Source organism: Cimex lectularius, unplaced genomic scaffold, assembly GCF_000648675.2.
Source record: "Cimex lectularius strain Harlan isolate CLEC.00 unplaced genomic scaffold, Clec_2.1 scaffold102, whole genome shotgun sequence".
NCBI classification, from domain to species: domain Eukaryota; kingdom Metazoa; phylum Arthropoda; class Insecta; order Hemiptera; family Cimicidae; genus Cimex; species Cimex lectularius.
This window is the reverse complement of record NW_019394228.1, coordinates 1,647,541-1,669,405: the sequence shown is the minus strand read 5'-3', so window position 1 is coordinate 1,669,405 and position 21,865 is coordinate 1,647,541. Positions and strand designations below refer to the sequence as shown.

At 32.8% G+C, this 21,865-nt stretch overlaps 1 protein-coding gene across 3 annotated transcripts in view; it reads left to right on the top strand.

Moving 5' to 3' along the window:
* LOC106665476 (organic cation transporter protein) overlaps positions 1 to 21,865 on the top strand; it is a 43,958-nt gene that overhangs the window by 8,557 nt on the left and 13,536 nt on the right. The window contains exon 1 of one of the 3 annotated variants that reach the window (XM_014391917.2): positions 26 to 137. The exons of 1 other annotated variant lie outside the window; for it this stretch is intronic. Coding sequence is in view for 1 of the 2 variants with exons in the window: in XM_014391916.2 (XP_014247402.1) it covers positions 19,144 to 19,175 (32 nt within the window). In the remaining variant the exon portion in view is untranslated. Of the gene's footprint in view, positions 1 to 25; positions 138 to 19,073; positions 19,176 to 21,865 lie in introns of those variants that run through there. One more of the 3 variants, XM_014391916.2, reaches the window with a different exon arrangement.

The window sequence follows — 21,865 nt, the reverse complement described above, 5'->3', positions numbered from 1 at the left end:
GGAACGCCGTCGTGTGATATCCAGTTGGAAAGTGAATACCGAACCGGAGGGTCGTCCTCTGTCTCTCTGGAAAAATTTTTTGTTTTTAATTTTTGCTTTTTTTTAATATCTTTTTACTTTAAACAACTTCCTTCGAGGTAAGTTTTTAATTTTTTTTTGCAAATTATAAATGGGCATATTTTACATTCTATCAACAAAAATTATCAATATGTATAGTTCATGTAAGAAAGCAACATATAAGTCTTTTAATATTACTTAAATCAAGTAAATAACAAAAAAGTTGTTTATATACCAAAGTGAATACATAATATAACAAAATATCAACAGCTCGCATATGTTACACTATCCGTTAAAAAAAGACAGATAATCAATTAAATACATCGTAATTTTATACGCATTCACCTGTAACTAAACAATAAAATAATTTGTTCCCACAGAACTTGAAAGGATAAAGATATCTAAAATTTATCTTCTACCTCACTACACTTCCATAACAACTAAATCCATCCCTTGAAAGACCTAAATTTTTTTCAAAATGCAAGTCGTTTAAAAAATTAAGAAGGAATAATTAGCGACAATGAAATTAGCAACTCATATTTTTTTTAATTTTAATGTAATTATTTGAAGAGGGGAATCTATTCTTTTCGTGGTTCTCTTTCGGGGATAAAAGAGTTTTATCTTGTGCATCCGGTTATACGAAAAGGACTACAATATTTGCATACGAATTAGTCATTCAGCGAGTCTTAAGTTTTGTTTTGTCGTTAAATAAACGGTAGACAGTACGTAAATATTGCCTTTTACCTGTTATTTTAACGTATTTTTAGATGTTTTACATTCAAAATCTGTGGTAGAACCTAAAGCAACTTAGTTCTTTCAGAAATGTGTGGTGATTAGTGACCGTTAATCGATATTTATTTAGAAATCGTGAGATGCGGTCTGGTGTCATATAGGTTTCTATGTATTTCTACGCACTCAGTGTTTGTGAGTAGAAATACTTTGATTGAATATAAAAAAAATATATTTTGCATTGTATAAATCCACTTTTCCACATCCAAAATGTAATTGTAATATATAAACAATGTTTGTAAATCCCAGGCCCTGAAGATGATCTCAATAAAGATCGAAACGTTGGCACGATAAAGAAATTGTTTTTTCTGAAACCTACATCACACCAGACCGCATCTCACGATTTCTAAATAAATATTAGTTCTTTCATCTGTAAATTTACAATTAGAGTTACCTGGCAGGTATTCTTTCGTCTGATGTTAATCGTTCCAGGAGGGATGTTGAATTTTTTATAAATACATATCAATTGGTGTTACACATTTGTTTGTCGAACTTTTTGGATTAAAATCTGTAAAAAACCTAAAACAAATTGAGTTCTCTCGTCTATAACTTAGATTAGGGAAATCTTGCAGACATTCTCGTATATATTTTGATTTTAATCGTTCCAGGAATATATGTTTACTTTCTTATAAATACAGATTAGTATTATAGATTTTTTTAGAAGTTGTTATATTAAAACTTTCAAAAACCTTAAGCAACTTGAGTTCTCTCATCTGTAAAGTTATGATTAGGGAAATCTTGCAGACATTTTCATATATATTTTGATTTTAACGTTTCAACAAGCGATCTAGAATTCTTATAAATATACATCTATTGATTTTTGGGAAGTTCTTATATTAAAAACTGTCGAAAAACCTAAAGCAACTTAAGAAGTTTTCTCACTTGTCAATTCAAAGAAGAAATATTGCAAGTTTAAAGAGAAATATTGGCGTTTCACAAAAAAAAAAAAAAAAAATTATAAAAAGTTCACAAAATGCTTTTTACATAAACGACCTTTTGGTGTTAAAAATATATTGTGCTCAACATAAATGAAATTTTTTCGACATGTTAAGCCAAACCTTTATGTTGTAGGAAATGTATGCAGAGTATGTTTGTGAATTTTTGCATTAAAAACTATTGTAAACATCAAAAAGGGTTGTTTTATTCGGTGTTAATTTAACAATAGGAAAAATCTACGTAATTTTGATGACAAGTATTGTTTATTTTGCTTTGAAATGATGGTACTTTACTTGCAATAAAAGTTTTTTTAGAACTTAAGACATCCTGTATTTCTTACAAACACATTGGTGGTAAGGTTTTTTTAAATAAATAAAATAATAAATTATAAACGTGCATACTACATATTCTAACAACAAAAATTTAATTAAATAACGTAGATAACACGAAAAATTATTTATATATCAAAGTGAATACATCGTATAATAAAACATCAACAGCTCGCATATGTTACACAATTAGCTATAAAAAAAAATATGGTCAATTAAATACATCGTAATTTTATACACATTCACCTGTGACTAAACAATACAATAATTGGTTCCTATACAACTTGAAATGATAAAGATATCTAAAATTAATTTTGTACTTCACTAAACTTCCATAAAAACAAAATCCCGTATAAATCCATCCCTCGAAAAGCCTAAAAAATTTTGTTGTTCAAAAACCTAAAGCGAGTTGAGTTCTCTTATCTGTAAATTGACAATTAAAGATTTCTTATATGCATTCTCGAAGATATTCTGCTTTTTAATGTTTCAATAAGCGATCTTGAATTTCTCATAAATATACATCTATTGTTGTTATACATTTTTTGTGAAGTTTTTGTGAATGTGTGAAGAATTAAACCTTCGAAAAACCTGAAGCAACTTAAGAAGTTTCTTACAAACACATTGATGGTGTCTCAACATTGTCCGTCTAAATATAAAAAGTAAATTATATACAAGTTTACTCTAACTTAAAAATTTCACCGTCAGCCCGAGAATCTTTCTAAGTATGGTGGTTACCCCAAATTTCACCGTAGAAACACGTTGAAATTATTACGTTTCACCGTAATAATTTATCAAGCTGGAAGGAAAACCCTCAAATAACTCCGCTAGAGAAATATATTGAAGTTTGAAGCCCGAGGTGAATGGGTTATTTTCAGAACATGATATACTTTAAATCCTGTTCAAAGCAAAACATTTAATTCGATATTATTTTGACCGGAAACTGTTCCTAAATGAAATAGATTCAAATTTGGATGGAAAAAAATCTATTGACTGCTCAAGCTTTCACGACTGCAATCTAAATATAAAAATAAACTTACTCAGGCATACATGAACTTACTAACTTTTTCAAGTTGGCCCAAGAATCTGTTTAAAACGTCAAGACAATTTGGATCAATTTGAAGCATGGAGATAATAGAATTATCCGATACTAAATATTCAAATGTTAAATTTTTTTCCATGACCTTTGGACTAAGGGAGTTTTGTCGATTTAACACATACTCATCGGCTTTATCTTTATGTATCACTGTAGAACTAAAGATTAGTACGAATGTGTGATTATTTTTTTTAATATCAGCTCATTTATTATTCAAAAGTTAATTAGTAGTGAATAGTAATATTTTCTTCTAAAACATGGTTCATTCATAAAATACATTAAAATAAGATTTAACGTGACATAAATGTTATGTAATTTTCCGATTGACCGACGAATAAAATCTACTAGGATAAATTTATATGTTGATTCAATTGACACTAGGCAGATTGTTTGTTTTTTGAATAATTATTTGCATCTGTAAATATTAACGGAAGAGAACACAATTTTTATTCAAAGTTTCGAATAGAATTTTAGAAAGTAGTGAAAAGTACTTTTTTCCGTCCTCGACCCACCGTACCTAAGGGGCTACTTGGCATGCTAAAATTACAATTTTTGCGGAGGGTTTTGGTTTTACCCATAAATGGAAGGCCCCCCCTTTTTTAAATAGTGTCTGGAAGAGCTTATAAAATATTTAAATTTATATATTAAAATTTTACATGGTCTAATTAAATCAAGAAGAAAACATCCCGAGATAACATTTCCTAATCTAATTAAACCTAATAAAACAAATAAATTAGAAATAAAAAATCCAACAGAGTATTATGACAATTTTTGTAAAAAGCTTGGAGTTGAGACGTTTGGACTAGGTCGTTGAGAGTGGGCGGCCAGTTATGTCTCACTCTTTCTCAAACTCCTTGCTGATTGATCTTGTGCTTGATATCCTCATTTATGGAGGTAACCTGCAAAGTTGCCCTGCCCTGTCATAGTTTGGCTAGTCTTGAGGAGTCTAGTCCATTTTGTTTAGGTTCATCTCGAACCGACTGATTGGTCAGCCTGCTTTTAACGCTATTTTTCCACCTTTCTTGCCATTTTTCCTCTGCCCATTTGACCCGAAACCAAGGCCTAGGAAAATTATAATCTTTTACATGAATTTAAACTTACATCTGGTCAAACCTATTGGTCAGCATTTCGAGGCTCCTCAGTTTTGGACTATGATCGTTTTTCCTCTGTTCTCCTCAAAACAGTGCCTTTTGACACAATCAGGTCTGTAGGAAAGCGGAGTGCATCCGTCATCCTCAGCAAAATGACACTTTGGCCCTGTTCAAAAAACAATTTTGTTTTGCTTCTCAGCTTAGCCTATGCTGCTGCGCCATAAGTTGCAGTGGAAAGGTAAACCCTTTTATGGAAGATGTGTAGGGCCTTTTAGCTTAATCACCATATGGATTTTGTAATGCTGAGTTTGGGGTCATCTTATACCCTTATTGCTTTGTGGCACTGAGCTTTTAACTTATTTCTACTCCCGAGTATCTTACCTTAGTGCTCGGCTTGATTGATTTTCCCTCTATTTCAATAATCGGTTCTGAGTGCCTTTTATGGTTTGGCATTTTTTCAATTCTTTCAGCACACCAGTTTGGGGTGACATTTACAACTTTTTCAGCTTTCTCGTTTATCTATAAGCACGATTCAACAAAGGCAGCGAAAAAGACCCTTTCCTCCGTTAGCCTCTTAAGCAGATCATCAAAGACCGTGTCATAGAAAAAAGGGCCTAGGACAGACCCTTGAGGACATCCCTTTACAACGCTAATACAAGAGTACGCCTTGTCGCTACTTCGCCGGTCCTTTTTCTGAAGGAGCTAACAATAAGCATGTATTGCGGACAGTTTTTGGACTTCAGTTCTTTCAGAATGTGGACCCATTCCACTCCAGCGAAAGCCCCTTGGATATTGAAGAAGATTTCCATTGTAACCTCAGTTGATAATCCTTTTCGTCTTCAAAATTGCCTATCCGAAAATTCCCACTTTAGTTTTTTTATAGCTTTTTTAAGATTGTGCCCAGTACTGGAAAGCAGCATATCGGCCTGTAGGATTCCTTCAGTCAGTCGCTTGACTTTAAAAGCATCTTAATTCAGTCTCTTTTCCATATTTGAAGAAGTAACCAAGCTTCAAACTCATTGAAAATTGAAGTCAGGATCATGCTTTATCGTTTTCTAATTATGTAAGGCTATTATAACAAACATAGTAGGCTCTAACAATCTATAAAAAATACAAAACTCAAATATTAGGCGACATACAACTCCTAACTATATACACTATCTTAATGATAACAAAAGTAAATGTTTTTTCAATTTGAACATTGTCCATTTGATATTATTTCGAAGTGTCCCTCGTCTATATCAGCTCAAAACTTTTTCTGAATGAGTTAAGTTAAGCATTAATTTTATCTTTGTACCTTTCTTAAGGCTTGTTCTGATGCGTTTCGAAATCGCCGAGTCAAACACAGGATAATCCAAATTTACCTGAAAATTGTTTCATTTAAAAAAGAAGTGTTTTAGTTTCAATAAGCTAAGGTTTTGATAGATCCTGAAACAACAGGTCAAGGATAGCAGAAAAGAAAAACATACTGTTCAATAAGTCTTCAATTGATTAGGAATTATTACTAAATGTTCTCCCTGTAAACGCAACCACGAGTCATTGATGACTGTAGTATATTAAAAAATTTATTTTTATTAAAATTAAAGTTTTATTTACTATTGTAATAAAATTGTTTTGATTTTTATCGTTCAATTACTTTCAGCTTTTATTAAAATAATAAACGTCTAGGGGGGGAAAATTAATGAATTTTTTAATGAATATAAACTAACAACTATTGTTTTTTATCGTTGATGCCGGCACTGGGTTACTTGTTGGGGTCCGTCTTTACTCGAGGGTTTGATGTATTACTCAAACACGTTTCGGAATTGCGACATCTTCAGTTCATCTGGTTGTCTTTGGTTGCCTGACCAGCAAGAAACTCAGTGCGGGTTCCCCAGAATATTCTTTATGCTGTATACTAAGGCATAACACCATAGCCACTACTGCACCTGGAAGACGCGTGTTTTGAAGCCTAAGAAGGCGAGGAGGTCTCGAGGCTATCGTTGTTTCAGGCGATGTGGAGGGTCCTTGATATGGTACGGAGTGGAGAGGTCTTGAGAAGAGTAGGGATGGTTAGTAAGCTTGGTATAGAACTTTTGTTAGTAGGAACGGATCAATTCTTTAACGAAATGGATGTTAAATTCATTGTAGATAGTGAAGTTAAAGAAATAGTAAATAGCTTGGAGAATTCTTCTGATGACTTTTGATTGGAATACGTGGATTAGTCGGATATTTTTTGTACAGTTTTAATTTGTTCTTTACGTAGTTGTCCAAATCATCTATTTTGTTTTTGTTGTTTGAGTCTCCACGAGTGTACTAAGTATATTTCTAAGTATTAAACCTGTGTAGATGTCGGTGGCTCCTTGCTGCTCTGGTGACTACCTGCTAAAGTTTTCACCAGTCAGCACTACTTCCACAATGCTTCTGTCCAAATATTAGCGATTGAACGTGCAGCACCCCTTTGTACAACATAAAAAGGGGCTCAACCTGCATAAACTAGAGCCAGCAAGCAGCCAAAACACGACACAACCAATAGAGTCATGTTTATAGTTCGAGCGTATCACTACTCGACTTACTTGGCTGACACCTGCCCGAAGCCCTATGCTCTACCATCGAACAACATCGGCTTCCACAACTTCTCAAAGCACTTCTCACGACACTTCACACAGGGTTCGCCTGCCCGAATGTCCACAGAACTCAACAGCTCCCAAACGCCGACCTTTCTCGGGACCATTATATGACCCGGTCATTGTACTGTTAACGTATAAAGCAAGGCTGTGTAATTACGTTAACATAATTTGGATGCATTTATCATCATATTTCACATTTTTAACAATTCTTAGCTCGAGTTTATTTTGGATATGGAGGTGGTTTTGGTAGGATTGAAGTTAGGAGATGAAATAGCGGGATAATCCGCTTAGGTGGTAGCTTTCCCACGAAAACTGGATCAAGGTATGGTCTTGAAGAAAAAAAGCCAGCTCAGTTGTTACTGCCAAGCTTTCGACCTATTTTAAGGTAACAGGGCAAAACAATCTTAACTAAGACTATTTAAATTTTTTTTTACCGGCGATCTCAAATTTCCTTGAAGACCGAACAAAAAACAGCCCTTGGCAATGCTAGACTGATTGTGAGTTGGTCTTCGCCTGTAAAATACGTAAATATGCCAATATATAGACATGTTTAAGATGGTTTTGCACTGATGATGACCTTAAAATAAGTTGAAAGCTTGGCAGTACAACTGAATTTGCTCTTTTGTTCAAGACTATGCCTTGATCCACAGTGTTCGTGAGTGAAAGTGGTGTATACTGAAAACAGTATTTTGCATATCGGCAGGTCATCAGTGTTATTAGTATCTGAGATAGTACTAAGAATGTTCCCGTGTGAGACCCCCCGACTTGGATTAGTTTTCTCTCTGATTTCATTCACCGCCGCACCCTTACTTTGAAGAAAGCGTTTGTTGAATAGGATTGGGTGATAAGGAGTGAACCGTTTAGTTTGAAGAGAACTCCCGGGTGTCAGAACCTGTCAAAAACTTTAGCAATCTCTTTACCTGTCCTTTAAAGCACTCTGGCAAAATTAGAAAGAATGATTTGTTTTCTTCTAATTTTGTCCTGTTTTATTCTACTTCTTGTTCCACTTTCTTGGGTTTTAAACGACTTTTCACAACTTTCTGTTCCTTTGAATAGTAGTGACAAGTTATTTCAAAATCCAAGTACAAATTTATTCGAAACAAATTGTTTGAAAGTGTTTTCTTTCCTTTAGAATAAAGGGAATTACATCATCATAATCACACAGAGTCTGAATTATTCATACACACAATAGAATCTATTAATGAAGAAGTAATACTGAACATGAGAATAACAATTACGCTTGTTCAAAACGTTTTATTTTATAACGTTTACATTGCAATAACATTTCATCAAATTTGCATACTCACGATACGGAATTAACTATTATAAATAAATTTCGAAGTGGGGGGGGGCGCTGTTGTTTCATGTCCAATTTAATTCTGGGCAATGTTTCTTCATAACAAACATTTTACTTTTAAAGAAAAATAGAATAACTATTCACGAAAAATTGCTCGATTTACGAAACGTCTTTGTGTTTATGTTTATATCGATGGTTTATTGATTATTCCATAAAGAAAAATAAATGAACCGTAAAAATAAACAAAGTTTAACATACTCGCCATTTTGCATTGTGAGTAAAATAGCAGACAAATATAAATCGAATCTATTTGCAACCCATCTAAAATCTTCTTTTACTCCTCATCCAGATGTAAATAATGCACTATATACCACTTCCTTAGGTAGGACACTTAATTAGGTCATGTCCAGGGGATTTGAGATGTCTCATCACCATCACCTCATCCAGATATAAATAATGCACCTCACACAAAACAATGCATAACCTTGGCATACCACTTCCTCTTAAACTCCCTTATAAAATTTCCCTTCTGAAGCTACTATATCCACAGATCCCCAAGTAGAAACTCCCCCGGTGATGGCAGGATCAGTATCCTCTGTACTTCGAAACCTTCTTCTGAAGGCACAGTATTCAATTCCATTCTACCACTTACGTCCATCTCGTATATTATGTTCTCACTCTTAAAGTTATAACCCAACCACATGTCATCCTATGATATACAAAATTCTCTAAAAACTTATTTTAAAATGTCTTTTCTTCTTCAAGGTTTCGATTGGTAGCTACTACCTTATCATAGAACCGTCTGACCGTAAATTCAGAGTTAGTCAGGGCACAGAGATAACATCTATCCTGGCTAAGCTCGTGTACCACAAGGGAGCATTCATGGACCTCTCCTTTACACGATATATACTGCTGACATTTCTTCCAGAAACAATCCTCTCAACTTTTACTGACGGTGCAGCCCCGCATAAAGATCGAGTCGCCGCATACAGAAACCTGCAAAACCATTTGCGATCGAGTTGAGAATTAAAATAAATGCGACCAAGAGCCAGTAATTAACTTCTCACTTAGACGTATATACTATCACCTGTTTACTTTAACAGGAGTTCACTGTCGAACACGAACGTTACTAGGGACTTTACTTGGACAAACGACTTACTTGGAACCGCTCCCAAGACTAAAACGAAACGAACTAAACAGACGTTACACACTGTTAACATCACTACTCGACAGACGATCCAAACTTCAACTTAATTACAAAAAAATAATATACACTATGGTTATCAAACCTATGTGGACTTATGGTCACACTGGTTTCCAACTTCCAACGAACCTAAAGATTCAAATTCAAGCTCCTAAGAAGAATAGTTACAGGTTAGTACCTGATTCTGACGGGCCACTGCCCACTGAGAAGATACCTCTTCGTAATGGGTATCCTACCAGATCCCTTTTGCCGTTTTTGCGAAATAAAAGAAGAAACGGCAAGACACTACCTCGCAGAGTGTGATAGGTATGCTAGGTCTATATTTGAAATCTTTGAAGGAGAGGACATCACCAAATCACTCCCCGAGATTAAATGGTCCAAAATCTTGGGGTTTGTGAACAAGTCCAAGAGGTTTATGCAGGACACGTGAGCCAACCAAGTCCCGGACCTTTTAGGGATGGGGTACGAGTCTACCCAGGTATTAACCCCTCGGGTCTTGGTCGCCCACCCTGCATAAGATAATATATAAGAAGAATAGTTAACCCTCCTTATTTTGTATCAAACATCACCCTACACCGAGAACTTGAAATTCCCTTTGTTCCATAATTTCCGAAAAGCTGTTACAAAAAATTCAATTTCTTTCCACACATTCCAATACCTTGGTCCGTCATCTCAGTTCCACTAACCATTCCAGATAATCCTCGTCTACTGAGACGCCGATGGCCACGTGATGCCCTAGTAGTAACGAAGAAAATTGAAAAAGTGGTCAATATTTATTTCTTCTAAAGGAGGCTCACCACCGGGTGATTTCTTCTCATGTGTTCACAAGGCCTACGGCATCTCAACCGGAATAGATCTATTGTGCTCTCCTAGTATTTATAACTCACTAGCCAGCTTCAGCTTATTAATCAGCCTCCATAGCTTCGCGAGCGGCTCCTAGGTATAGAATCTTGCTTACGGTTTTTCATGCCCTAGTTGCAAAAACCTACAGCTACATACCTTCACAGAAACATAGAATGTGTTTTGCGGTCTCCTCCTCTTCCTGGCAGTATCTGCACAGTGTTTCTTCTGTCTGTACTATCCGGTACATGTGCCCTGTCAGGAGGCGTCCCACTAGGGAGCATCGTAGTTCTACCCTGTGTACAATTTACACTGATGAACCACTACGTCCTATTATTATTACCATCGATGCGGATGATAACTCAATGTCGTCTTCTAAACCTAATTCAAGCAATCTCCAACGTCATAGAACACCTTGAGCGTAATAAGTGAAAGACAATATTGAATGTAAAAATGTACCTAGTTTACAATTACAATGAAGAAAACAAACCCTCCACTGTACATTAACAACGAGCTGATTTCCACTCAAGTCACTGCCACTTTGGACTATATATAGACAGCCGTCAGGCATAGAATCTCCACACAAGGCTTAAAATACAACTTATCAGAACACATACTATTATGAATAATGTTAGGGCCGAAATCTTTTTTGACCGTTAAATGTCAACAAATCCTATATTCTGAAATTTCCTCTTGTGGTCTGCAGGGTGAAAAACCTATTGTTTGATAGTTACATCATGGTCTGGCCTATCCTCGCTGATGGGGCGATGGATGGATCGTAAGCTTGATGTGGAAATTTTGTTAGCGGGAACGGATGACGAAGGGGAATTTAAAATCATTGCAGATAGTGAAGTTAAAGAAATAGTAAAGAGTTTGGAAAATTCTTCTGATTACCGATCCAACGTCATAGAACACCTTGAGCTTTTCACAAGTGAAGGACAAGACTGAATGTAAAAATGTAACAATTACATTGACGAAAAAAGCCCTCCATTGTACATCAACAACAACAAGCTGATCCACTCAAGTCACTGCCACTTGGGACTATATACAGACAGCCGACGGACATGGAATATCCTATCATCATGGTCTGGCCTATCCTCGCTGGCTTTTGTTGGTTCATCACTAACCGTCCCAAATTCGATATACTGCGACCATTGTGAAAGTGGAACTGTGGGCTCCGCCAAACTATCCAAAATAACGCTACGCTAAATATAAACATGCTAAAAGAATTTTTTATTTATTTTACCAATCAATGGTCGACAATGTTTTAAATTATTATTGAAATACAATTATAATTCGATTTCTCCAATTAAAAACAAATGCTATTATCTTTATTAAACATTATGGTAAACAGACAGTATCGCAGTGTTCTTTATATGAGCAGATTTTATCATCAGGAAAGAGGGGATTAATTGATTTCAACCGCAAAGATTTCCGTGCTAGATATAGAACAGAAATATAGATAAAGAGTGTGTGCAAGATGATTAATTCAGTCCGAAATTCCTTTTAAAAAAAATTGAAATTCAATTGTGAGTAGGAATTATCCGCCTCAGGTCTTATTGGACCTTCAATAAATGTCCTTCAAACTACTGGCACAGATTTTGATAATAAGGGATTATTACTAACCAAGATGTGACATAACGCTTCCTGATAAACTCTACGGAGCTGTTTAATCTTTGACCATTACTTTTACTTTAAGGCTACTGTTTTGTGTTTGTTTTCACTGGGCACTCTATTATATAGGAAAAAGGGTTATGACCATAAAAATCCCTATACGAGGGTTTTTTTCATGTGCCATTAATACTTTTTCTCTATATAATACTTCTCGCTTCTATAGAGCAACCACATACAAAAATAAATAAATGGCCTAATTTTTGTATTTATATTATTTTAATTTTTAGGATTGAAGACGCCTGGCTTGTTTTCTTCACTGATTGGCCAACCGAGACTTTAAATTACAAAAGTTCGCGTTTATACTTCTCTTACTAGGTTTTTCTAATATTAGACTGGTTTAACAATTGTTCTGCCTTATTTCATCGGAAGGGCAAGGTCTTATCAATTTTAACTTTGAGACAAGAATTTCGAATTAGAAATCGTCATTTGCACAAACAACTTTTCCTTATGGTCTTAATTAAAACACACCGTGGCGGGGTTTTATTATAACTAACAGAACTGGCTAATTGGCAGAAACTGTTCTCCTTTGGTGAAAAGCTGCCTGGGGGACAGTAAAATCCTTATTGCACGGGTTTATGTATAAAACTATAAATTCAAACCCAAAAGAATTTTTCAAAGGGGGAGAACCGAGGAATGTTGTGCAACTGAGCTGTTTACAACCAGCACAATAGTCTCGAAAATTTTCTATTGAGCAAAGGGATGCCTTGCAGGGAAAATAATCAATAAAATTAAAAATCACATCGCGAATTGCAACTTGGGATAGGATTTTGTTGATTAACATAAAATAATAAGACTTAATTTTTACTTATTTCAATTAATTAACCTTTACCAACCTTCGGCTGGGTTCGAATCCCCCTCGTGGCCCTAACTTTTTCCTTTCGACCAAACCCTTACATAAAAAGATTAATTAATTGAAAGAAGTGATTTGGTCAATAGACCACTAAATACATTTAATTTAATAGATTTAAATAGATTTAATTTTTACTGTTTACTATTGAAGGATTTTACGTGATCGATGTTTTCTTTTTTTAACTTTCTAATTTTCTACAAGAAAAAACATTTGTAATCGAAGTGAACAATTCAAAAGGTGATTGTAACTACGGGTTCAGATATAAACCATATCTAACTACTTCCTGTGTTGATAACATTCCAGGAAATTCCTCTTTGTTTCTTTTTGGTGAAAAGAAATGTTAACTATGCAAAACATTCGTTGATTTAAAAACAAAATAAGGACAAGGTTCATTTATTTATTTTTGACAACGTTTGGTTTGTCCAAATTTCGATAACAAGTTTAAAAAATAAAGTTGTAAATATCTGCTTTGAAATGCAAGAAAACTAAATCAAAAGTTCAAAGAATAGCATGCCTTAGCATAAATCGTTAAAAAACACTCAATGCAATGTAACATATCGTAAAACTGGCACCCAAATCTGTTTATACTGGGGAAATGAGAATTCTTCAGATAGCCGAACAAATTTTTGACAAAGTTAACATAACTGATACTGCCAGAATAATGGAAAATACTAAATTGAAAAAAACTGAATATAAAAGTTAAAGATACAGGAAAGAGAGAAAAAAGAAAAATCTGATTGCTCGAAATGGTCAATGGGACGGGAATGATCATAAGCCATTCATTAAAGCTCTTCAAGCGTACAAATTCAGACTTCAAAATTAGTCAGAAATGTCTAAATTCCCCTAGAAAACTGGGATCCATAAATGGTCTTCATTGAGCTTCAGGCCGAGAAGGAATTTCAGGTAACAAGGCACACCTAACTCAAAAAGTAACAGCGGAACAATACATAGGAGAAAATCCCTTTTGTGACATAAATTATAGCAACATTAACAAAGAACGGGTTTTTTTAGAACAAAACAAATACACGGAACGTGTGCCAGGCAAGGAAAAAGACTACTCAAAAATACAACCCAATGGGAAAAGAGGAAAATCCTACTCAACAGAAAAGAATTAAAAATTCCCCCAGTAAAATACCATTTTAAAAAAACCGACAGTCTACAAGAAAGCGCAAACTATGTTACGTCCTACAATTGGAATTAAAAGTTATAGTACCTAAGACAAATTAAGCATTCTTGGCCACGATTCCATATACCTAAAAAAAGTATACTTCATCAAATAAATTAAAATCTTTAAAGTAAACCTTTAGCAGAGAAGGAATACAATAAAGGAATATTTAAGTGCACAGGGGGTGCTCTATGATTCTATGGAAAAAGAAAATGTGTTGGATTTTGTCCAAAACCAATATACTTTTCACTACAAAAATATAAGACACTTAAAACTAAATTATCTATTAAAACTAAATTTAATAAAATAATAATGAAGTAGCAATAGCAAGTTCTGACCACTTTTACGTCTGAGGCTTCTTAGCGACGTGGCATGTCATTTACCAAGGGATCACCGATTTGAATGAATATTTTTTTGTGATACCAGGTTGAAAAATATACTTTTCCGCCTTTCTCGGTGATTTTCTAAAATGTAGGATAAGAAAGTAATACACAGGTTTGGATTGAATATGTAAAAACGAAAAGTGACTTCCAATAAAGTAAGTCAAACTTTCATAATTTTGAATAAAACAATTCAGATTCATTTTAAAAACCCTTTTCATTTTAAAAAGCCTAAAACTCCAAATTTTTATGGCAAACGAAATTTTTAAAAAATTTGGGCCGAATCAGCCGGAGGCTATTTTTTCTCTCTTGTCCAATGTTTCACTTAAAAATTCATAACTCCTTTGTATATTGTATATACAGGGTGAATTGCTACTCGTGCTACAAACTTCTCCAGTAGATTCTTCACCCTAAAATGAACAAAAAAGTTCATATTGTCCATGGTCCGATTCTCAACCATTTCAGAGTAATTTCGCTTTTTATCGATTTTGAAAGATATCACGTCCTGGCGTCGGAAAATCGTGATATCTTTTAATCTAAACATTTCTCTGAAAATCTAATAGCACCGTTGAAATTCCCGTTAATTTTTCAATAAGAAGATGACGGTGGCAAAATGTTTGGGCTAATTTTTTGTGTTTTATTTCAGCCAGAACTACAAAAAGAGTGGAAAATTGTGTAAATCGGAAAGTGTATAAAGTAATCCAGAGTTTCTAATTTTAGTCTCAGAAGGCAGCAAATTTGAGGAAAACTACCTGATTTAATAACGCTTCCAACGCACTCGTCATTTTCTTATTTAGTGGTTGTGAGACCAAGATGTTGATGACAAAAAGAGAAAAAATGGTGGTTCAAGGATTGCTAATGTTTGAGAGTGACTTGCTACTCGTGCTACAAACTTCACCAGTAGATTCTTGACCCTAAAATGAACAAAAAAGTTCATATTGACCATGGTCCGATTCTCAACCATTTCAGAGTAATTTCGCTTTTTATCGATTTTGAAAGATATCACGTCCTGGCGTCGGAAAATCGTGATATCTTTTAATCTAAACATTTCTCTTAAAATCTATAAGCACCGTTGAAATCCCCGTTAATTTTTCAATAAGAAGATGAAGGTGGCAAAACGTTTGGGTCTTTCTTCCTTGACCTTCTAGCTGTTTGTAAACTTCTTAAGCATTACATACTAAATGGGCATTAAATTAAATTAAAAAATTTCAATGGAATTATGATTTTGATTCTCTCTAAAAATTAACGGGGATTTCAACGGTGCTTATAGATTTTAAGAGAAATGTTTAGATTAAAAGATATCACGATTTTCCGACGCCAGGACGTGATATCTTTCAAAATCGATAAAAAGCGAAATTACTCTGAAATGGTTGAGAATCGGACCATGGACAATATGAACTTTTTTGTTCATTTTAGGGTGAAGAATCTACTGGAGAAGTTTGTAGCACGAGTAGCAATTCACCCTGTATATATATATATTTTTTTTCTATGGTATTACAACCGTTGGAAAGATGCATTTCTCTTCTTCGATCCTATACCAACGACGTTTGGTTTGTATGTTATTATAGGTGAGAAAAATAAAGATTAAATCGACAAAAATACCTCAAACGTTTAATTTTATACCTCCAGTTTTTATTTATTCGCAAAAGCCAAAATTTTTGTATTACGTGTACTTTACAGGGGTCTAAATCTCTGTAAAATGACCTATGGATCAATGGAATCATTTCAAAGTCATCACCTTTATTGTTATATTTGAAAAAAAATTCGGATCCAGGAGGCAGGAAAGCAAACAATTCTAGATTTTTTATCAATTTTTTTTTTTTGGTGCAGGAAAATGATAGAAACTTTGTTTCTTGTAAAAAAAAACTTGACCTACTTTGTTAAGTTTTCGAACACAAAATGATGTCCTCACTAGTGAGACAAGTGTGATAATAATAGGAATTAATTAATCTCTATATACGGTATTGGTTAAAATGAAAAAATTAGTGTCACGAGCGGGATTCGAACCAACGACCTGCGGCGTATTTAGGGATGGTCGTGGGTTCGAATCCCGCTCGTGACACTAATTTTTTCATTTTAACCAATACCTTACATAGAGATTAATTAATTGAAAGAAGTCCTGTAAAATAAATAAGATTTGGTCAATCGGACCACGAAATATAATTTAGAGTTAAAAATGAATATGAATAATATATAATCCAGATAAATAAATTTATTAAATTTTTATTCGATCTTTCTTATAGAGGATTTCAAAATTTACGAAGTTTGTGTGTAGCGATTAGTGACCGTTAGTCAATAATTATTCGAAAATCGTGAGATGCGGTCTGGTGTGATGTAGGTTTCAGAAAAACATTTTCTTTATCGTGCCAATGTTTCTATTTTTATTGAGATCACCTTCAGGGCCTGGGGATTCATGAATGGCACAATTAATTACGCAGAAAACAAGCACTTTGAGTTTGTAGAAATATTTTGATTGAATATATAAAAAAATATTTTTTGCATTGTATAAATTCACTTTTTTCCATGTCCTACATGTTTTTGTTAAATTTAAACAATGTTTGTAAATCCCAGTCCCTGAAGATGATCTCAATAAAGATCAAAACGTTGGCACGATAAAGAAAATGTTTTTCTGAAACCTACATCATACCAGACCGCATCTCACGATTTTCGAATAATTTACGAAGTTTGTTATATTTAATACAACACATCGTTTGATCGAATTAACTCCTAAAAGCGATTTTTATTTTTACGATTTCATTTTTAACTATTTAACTACTTATGTTATTTTCATCCTTTAATTATTTGAATGAAAAGGAAAGTGACAAGAAATCTAGAACGCATAGTTTTCAGTCTATTGGGTCAGTTGGTTTTTAATCGAATTTTGCTTTGAACCTGTTCACCATTCTGTAAAAATTGGATACGAGTTTAAATGAAAAATTTCTTGACTTTTAATTATCTTTATACAGGTAATTAACCATGGAAAAAATTATGCCGAATATTATAACTGAAAATAATAAAGCTTGTCTTGATATTGAAAGTTTGAGCGTAAAAGGCAACCTTATTTTTTTTAAAAACGAATTAGCTATAATTTTTGAAGATTGAAAAAATAATCGGTGATTGGCACAATAGGTTTATTTTAAAATTTAGGCTTGCCATTTGACAGCGATAAATTAAGTTCTCGTGTTTCTCTTATCGTTTAATCCCCATATCTTTTCTGCGTTTCGAGATAGAAAATACAATCCGCCTATAACGCATTTATGAAAAGAAAAAAATACCATTAGTAGATTAGATCTGATTAAACAGACAGACAAGAAAAAATCCATCATTTTGTACAAGCTGCTTAAATTTCGAATTTTCGATGTTAGAACGAAAAAAAAATATTATTTTATTATTCTCAAGTCAATTTATTCACTGTAAATGTACGGAAAACATGCATAATAGAAAATTATTGCCATGATTTTCAAAGGTACAAAAAAAAAAAAACTACTATGAATTGTATAAAAGATTATTTGGAGATCGTGAGAAGCGGTCTGGTGTGACGTAGGTGTTAGAAAAACATTTTCTTTATCGTGCACACGTTTCGATCTTTATTGAGATCATCTTCAGGGCCTGGGATTTATAAACATTGTTTAAATTTTACAAATACATGTAGGATGTGAAAAAAAAGAATTTACACAATGCTAGAAAATTTTAGATTAAAAAGAATGATTTTATACAATGCTAGAAAATTTTAGATTTAAAAAAAGAATGAATTTATGCAATGCTAAAAAATTTTAAATAAAAAAAAATGAATTTATACATTGCTAAAAAATTTTAGATTAAAAAAAAAGAATGAATATATACAATAATAGGAAATTTTAGATTAAAAAAATTCTAACATTGTATAAATTCATTTTTTTAATCTAAATTTTTCTAGAATTGTATAAATTCATTCTTTTTTTTAAACTAAAATTTTGTAGCACTGTATAAATTCATTCTTTTTTTTTATCTAAAATATTCTAGCATTGTATAAATTCATTTTTTTAATCTAAAATTGTCTAGAATTGTATAAATTCTTTCTTTTTTTAAATCTAAAATTTTCTAGCATTGTACAAATTCATTCTTTTTTAATCTGAAATTTTCTAGCATTGTATAAATTCATCCTTTTTTTTAATCTAAACTTTTTTAGCATTGTATAAATTCATTTTTTTATCTAAAATTTTCTAGCATTGTATAAATTCATTATTTATTTTTTAAATCTAAAATTTTCTAGCATTGTATAAATTCATTATTTTTAACATCCTACATGTATTTGTAAAATTTTAAATAATGTTTATAAATCCCAGGCCCCGAAGATGATCTCAATAAAGATCGAAACGTTGGCACGATAAAGAAAATATTTTTCTATAACCCACGTCACACCAGACGGCATCTCACGATTTCTAAATAATCATTAACTAACGGTAACTAAACACCACACAGTACTGTGTAATTTAAAGAAAATTGTAAATATTTATTATAAGGGGGAGATGTAACATACAGTTAATGTTTTGCATTGAGTATTTAAATCCTTGGTGATTAAGGAAAAAGAAATATGGATGAATATACATAAACATGTGTGCTTTATGTACCTTTAATGGCTAGAACGTATTTAGTCTTATTAAGAACTAGGCTAAAACCGTGATTGGTAAAAATAGACCAAACTGAACCAGTGGGAAGTTCGACCCAATAAAAATCTCGACGAGAAGGGTCTAACCTAAAGGAAGCTATGTACGCAATCGCGGGTTCTCACCGGCACATGTTAGTACTGAAAAAGGGGTGAGCCTCGTACACGAATAAGGTCATGCGAAATGGTGCAGAATGGAATTGACAAGGGTAAAAAGTGAGTATTTCCCATAGTTTATGGTAAAAAGAATAATCGCTATTGCCGTATAGAAATAACTGTTCAATTTATTTTACTTCTGTTCAATTACCTAACTCAACCGGACACCGAATAATCAATAAACCTCCTCTCGAACCACGTTACCCAGTAACCGGCTTTACTTATGAATCACTTTTATAACAAGTTAATTACTTTTAATCATAAAAATTCCTTATTTACAAATATATTGCTTATTAGGATAACATAAACTTTAAAAAAATTAAACATATAATTAATAAGCCGAGTTGAAAAATAAACTGTCAGCAACTCCCTGACCAACCAACAAGTTCCGTTTTTACATAAGTAATGCATGTATAATATGAATTCGTGTACTTAAAAACTGTAATAAGAAAATATTATGACCAATTAATAATATATTCAGCTAGATTTTATCACAATTAATAATAGAATATTGGAACAGACGAGAAGCTCATAAGGTTCAACTAACCACAACATTCGTCTGTTTAGGAACATTCAAATTTCGTTCTCAATGTAGGAAATAATTTTTATGCTGTGCAGTATAATTATATGGCCTAATCTGTAATCTCCCAATTTTTTCTTTTTACTATTGATCATTGAACGCTACTGATACCATACTATCATCAACGATATTTAAACAGTTTAGAAATCATTTAATAATAATAAATCTTTATTTGCAAGAATGTACATTACGTATAAATTTACGACAAAAAATAATATTTTGGTGCATCCCTGTCTGCTGTCAAAAGGCAATGCTTGTACACAGCAGGAATTTTTAGAGATCATCAGATAAATAAACAATATATCTTTACAAAAGCATAATGAAAAACAAACAAATAAACAAACATAATACAGAATAAACGTGTAGCATGAAACAAAAACAGCCAATTTTTTAATTACTTTTATCAGCTTATTCTTAATTATACAATTACTCAATTAATTATACATAATTTTTTCAAAGTGAAAAATTTGTCTCACAGGCGGGATTCGAACCCATAACCTTCGGCTAAATACACCGCTGCTCTACCCCACTTGGGCTATCGTGACTTCGAACGCCCATGCTACAAGCTGGTTGCTTTTTATTTTGTGATAAAAAAAACATTAGTTCAACAAGCAATGCTGTTTTTTTAAATACATTTTTGGCCTAGTTTTTGTGTTTGGCCTTAACAAAAAAATCAGTTAAAAAAGCCCATTTGTAATGGCCGCTGGATTCGAACACGGGACCTTTACCTTACATTGATGAGCGCCATGTCAACGCCTAAGCCGTTGCGGCCACCGACGCCCCTTTTATTGTTTATACATTTGTTACTATATATTTTAGAATACGTAAGGGAGGAAAAATTTTTTATGGTTTTTAAAAGATATTTTTACCTTATAATTTTAGTAACGAAGGAATAAAAAATGAAGTTGAACAAGCAAGCAATTTGTACTTTTTTCATAATTTTTTTTTGTATATTATGATTTGCAAAGAAAAAAAACATCAGATAAATAATTCATTATTTTGTTTTACGTTGTTACCATAGAGATAAACATTTTTAGTGAATAGGCAAGTATTTTTTTCTTGTCTTTTATACAGTTTTTAATTTGTATTTTGTGATTGGCAAAGACAAGAAACGTTAAATTAAAAATCCATTATTTTTTATACATTTGTTACTTTATATTTTAGGATACCTCATAAAAAAATTTAGTTGAAAAAAGCAAACACTTTATTGTTTTATTTTAGGCACTTTTTTACGATATATTTTGAACGTTTGTTGAACTAGCAATTTTTTTTAAATTACAAGCAAGTACTTCGATCTTGTTTTTTATAAACTTTTTATCTTGCATTTGTGCTTTGCAAGAACAAAAACTTCAATTAAAAAAGCAAGTTACCATTTTATTCTAGGATACCTCGGGAAAAAAATTGAAAATTGAAGAAGCAATAACATCATTTTGATCTTTTAGATATTTTTTACCTTATATTTTATATTTAGAGATAAAAATGTTAGTTGAACGAGGAAGCATTTTGTTTTTGTTTTGACATGTTTTACCTTATGCTTTGGGAATCTCAAGAATAATATAGCTTTTAAAGGCAAGTACATTGTTCTGGTTTTTCTTATTACCTCATATTTTGGGCTTTCTAATGAGAATAATGGTAGTTCAAAAAGCAAGTAAATTTTCCTTGATGTTTAGACTTTTTTTTTAGGGGTGGTTAGGTTAGGTTTATGAGGGTTAGGTTTATGATGGGATGGATCAATAAGCTTGGACTGAACTACTTTAGACAATATATTTTTTTTGGGGAGGAGGGGGTTACCTATTTTTCTGCCTTACTTTTTGAGCTTCGCAAGGTGAAAAAACGTCAGGTTAAAATCCAAGTACTTTATACTTGCCTTTATTTTTACATTACATTTTTGCTACACAAGAAGTAAAACCGTTATTTGGAAGGGGGAAATGTAATTTTCTTCTTTTTTTATATATTTGCCTTATATTTTTGGTTATGTAAGAAAAAAATAAGACTTTGAAAAGCATGTTTGTGTTCTGTTTTTGACAATTAAGCATAAATTCTCGATGTAAGATTTTGTTTGTTGTTCTTCTTTTTTCTTAATTATTTTCTTGTTTTTATTTGTACATCGTTTGTTTAAAATGTTTAAATTTAAACCCAAAAACTTTATTGTACAATATCCATAAATAAT